Source organism: Propithecus coquereli, unplaced genomic scaffold (genome assembly GCF_000956105.1).
Source record: "Propithecus coquereli isolate 6110/MARCELLA unplaced genomic scaffold, Pcoq_1.0 Scaffold295, whole genome shotgun sequence".
Classification (NCBI taxonomy): Eukaryota; Metazoa; Chordata; class Mammalia; order Primates; family Indriidae; genus Propithecus; species Propithecus coquereli.
The window spans coordinates 4,477,039-4,479,714 of record NW_012148563.1 but is presented as its reverse complement, the minus strand read 5'-3'; the positions used below and the strand labels follow the sequence as shown (position 1 = coordinate 4,479,714).

The following is a 2,676-nucleotide window of genomic DNA, read 5'->3' as shown; positions in this document are numbered from 1 at the left end:
ATAAATAATTATCTTTTAACTCACCTGATGCACACGCAGGTCATTCTGTGTTTTTTATGAAAGAAAAGTGAACACAGAAATGGCCCCAGGTGGTAACTGGGTGAAAAGTTTGGACTCTGCCAAGACCACGTTCCCGTAGAATATGACGTGAGAACAGTTTGTTCGAGAGCGAGCGCTGCCTCGTGAGACCACGAGAGGAGGGGCTCCGAGGTGAGACCCGAGGTTGTCCTAGCAGAACCACAGGGAAGAGGACGTGGTCCCGTGAGGAGGCCATGGCCACTGGAGGGGCGTGGAGGTGTGCGTCCCCACCCCGGCTCCCTGCCTGGCTGGGAGGTGGAATCACCCAGGAAATGGAAGAAAGCACGTCCTCCTCCTGGGGACAGAGGCGTGCCCTGGGCGGCGGTGGGGGTGGGGCAGTTTTCCAGAGCTCTCCGAGCTCCTCTAATGCTGCCCAGCTGGGCGGGGCCGCTGCCCAGACGTTGGGCGCCGCGCGTGGGGTTCTCCCTGCGATCCTTTCAGCACTCTGCACGACGCGTGCGTATTTGGGTGTACAGCTGTGTGCGTTTCAGAACCCCATTCCCAATTCCAGCTGTCTCCAGGTGCGTTGACGTAGAGTGCTGTGTATTCAAATAAGTCGTCCAACCAATCCCAAATAAGTTGGCATGTTTGTTTCTAGTCATTGAGCAGATTACACTCTTCAGAGACTCACAGAATTGATTACTCTTAAGACAGTGCTTTGAGCAAGACTGAGCTGGCAGTGCCACCAGAATGGCCTTGCTGGTGGTCATCCTGAGTGGGGTCAGCAAGCACCCCTGTTGTCCCCGAGGCCCAGCTCTTCCCGCGCGTCCTTCTGGCGACCCTCTCGCTCCTGGCCATGGTGCGGCTCTGGAGCAGCGCCTGGCTGTTCATGGAGGAACTGCGTGTCATAGGCCAGCGCCCTGGGCAGGGGGAGTGACAGGGTGGATTTGCTCTGGGGAAGGCGCTGGGGAAGATGAGCGTCGTCTGACGAGAAGTCCCACGGGCTGCTCCTGTGAAGGGGGCGGAGAGCGCTCCAGACGTCGTCAGCGTTCACTCCCAGACCGTCCCAACCCTGTCTCGATTCCTTTGATCCCTAACAGCGCAGCCCACGTGTGCTCCTCCGCCCCGAGGACAGGCTGCATGTGTGGCCACTGGTGACCCTGGTAGTCGGCAAGCAGACCAGGCGGAGGAATGGGGCTGGCTGGAGATCGGGCCACCGGGCCCGATGGCCTGAGGTGCTGCGAGTCGGGCGGCGGAGGCTGTGAGCGGCGGGGCTTGCCGCGTAGCCTTCCATTTGGTTTCCGTTAATTTCCGCTCACCCCCCGGGAGGAGGCCGGTCTGGGGGTGGCTGACAGTTGAGTGGGGCCGGCCATGGCGTGTGTGGCTCCCAGGCCCCGCGTGCACAGGGCGATGTGGGCGAGCTAACCCGTGTGTCTCTGCCTTTTCTCCAGGAAAACGCAGCACAGCTCCCTTGACCAGAGTTCTCCGCCCCAGAGCGGGGTGTCGGCCTCCTACAACCACCCGGTCCTGGGCATGTACGACGCCAAAGACGACTTCCCTCTCAGGAAGACAGGTCAGTGCCCGGAGCCCGCGCAGCGCCTCGCACGCCGCAGTCTCTCACGTACGGGATCACCTGCGGGTCTGGGAATACTTGCTGCTGTCGTGAGAGCATCATTTTGAGAAGAAATCCCTGGGCATTCTCTTACGATTCACGCCAAAAGAAATGAGCCTCATGCATGTACAACTCACGTTTTAAAACTTACGTTTAAAACATGGTAACATTGAGTTTTCTTTAGTGGTGTGTCACACTTTGCTGCGTTCAAACGCATCCCCTTGGTGGCCATTCTTGCTGCTGTGGGAAGGGAGAGAGCATGTGGCCCTCAGGGTCAGCTCTGGGCAGCCACCGTCCAGGTCCCCAGAGTGGGACGCGAATCTTTATGTGACAGACATTCGTTGTGTCCTGCAGGGGACATCCCAGGTGGGCCCGGAGTTACATGCAACACTCTGTTGTGAGCCAGGGAGGGAGAGGCATTTAGGCAAAGCAGGAGGCCTGGACCGTTCCGGAAGCAGGGAGAGGGTGCTGTGGCAGGCAGCATCTGACACGTTGGGACACTCGTGGCCTTTGTCAGGAGTGATGGTTTCGGTGGGCCCTGGCTTTGGGCGGGATCGGGGTGGCCACAGACAGCACACTTTTGTGGCCAGAAGGGCAGGGCCGGGGCAGGGGCGTGCCTTGGAGGCTCTGTCCCCAGAGGAGGTGAGGATGGCGCTGAGCGTGGCCTGCAGGGCGCCTCCCTAACGGGGCGGCTCTCAGAAGAGAGGTCTGAGGGGCTTTTTCCTACTGCGCGGAGTTTAGCTTTTTTGTTCTTGAGGTTCTGTTGTTTTTGGGGGGAATTTTTTTGAGGGTTGGGCCCGGGGGGGGTTTTTCCCCTGGGTTAGGGGGGTTTGTTGCCTTGGGCGGGGGGTTCCCTTGTTGCCGTTCTTAAGGCGGGGGCCTTTGGGGGGCGTTTCGGGGTTCTCCTTGGCAGAGCTCACCCAGAGACGCTTGTTATGGAACCAGGGGCTAAACCGCAAGCAAGAGCCGGGCGCTGAAGGGAGGAGCGTCTGGTCGAGCCTAAGTGAGACTTCACTAGGATCCCAGCTGTGTGACTTGGACGGGCC

At 59.6% G+C, this 2,676-nt stretch overlaps 1 protein-coding gene across 2 annotated transcripts in view; it reads left to right on the top strand.

Annotated features, from left to right (window-relative positions):
- HDAC4 (histone deacetylase 4) overlaps positions 1–2,676 on the top strand; it is a 113,173-nt gene that overhangs the window by 28,216 nt on the left and 82,281 nt on the right. For both annotated transcript variants that reach the window (XM_012648867.1, XM_012648868.1), the window contains exon 4: positions 1,470–1,591. In XM_012648867.1, coding sequence (XP_012504321.1) covers positions 1,470–1,591 — 122 coding nt within the window. The remainder of the gene's footprint in view (positions 1–1,469; positions 1,592–2,676) is intronic.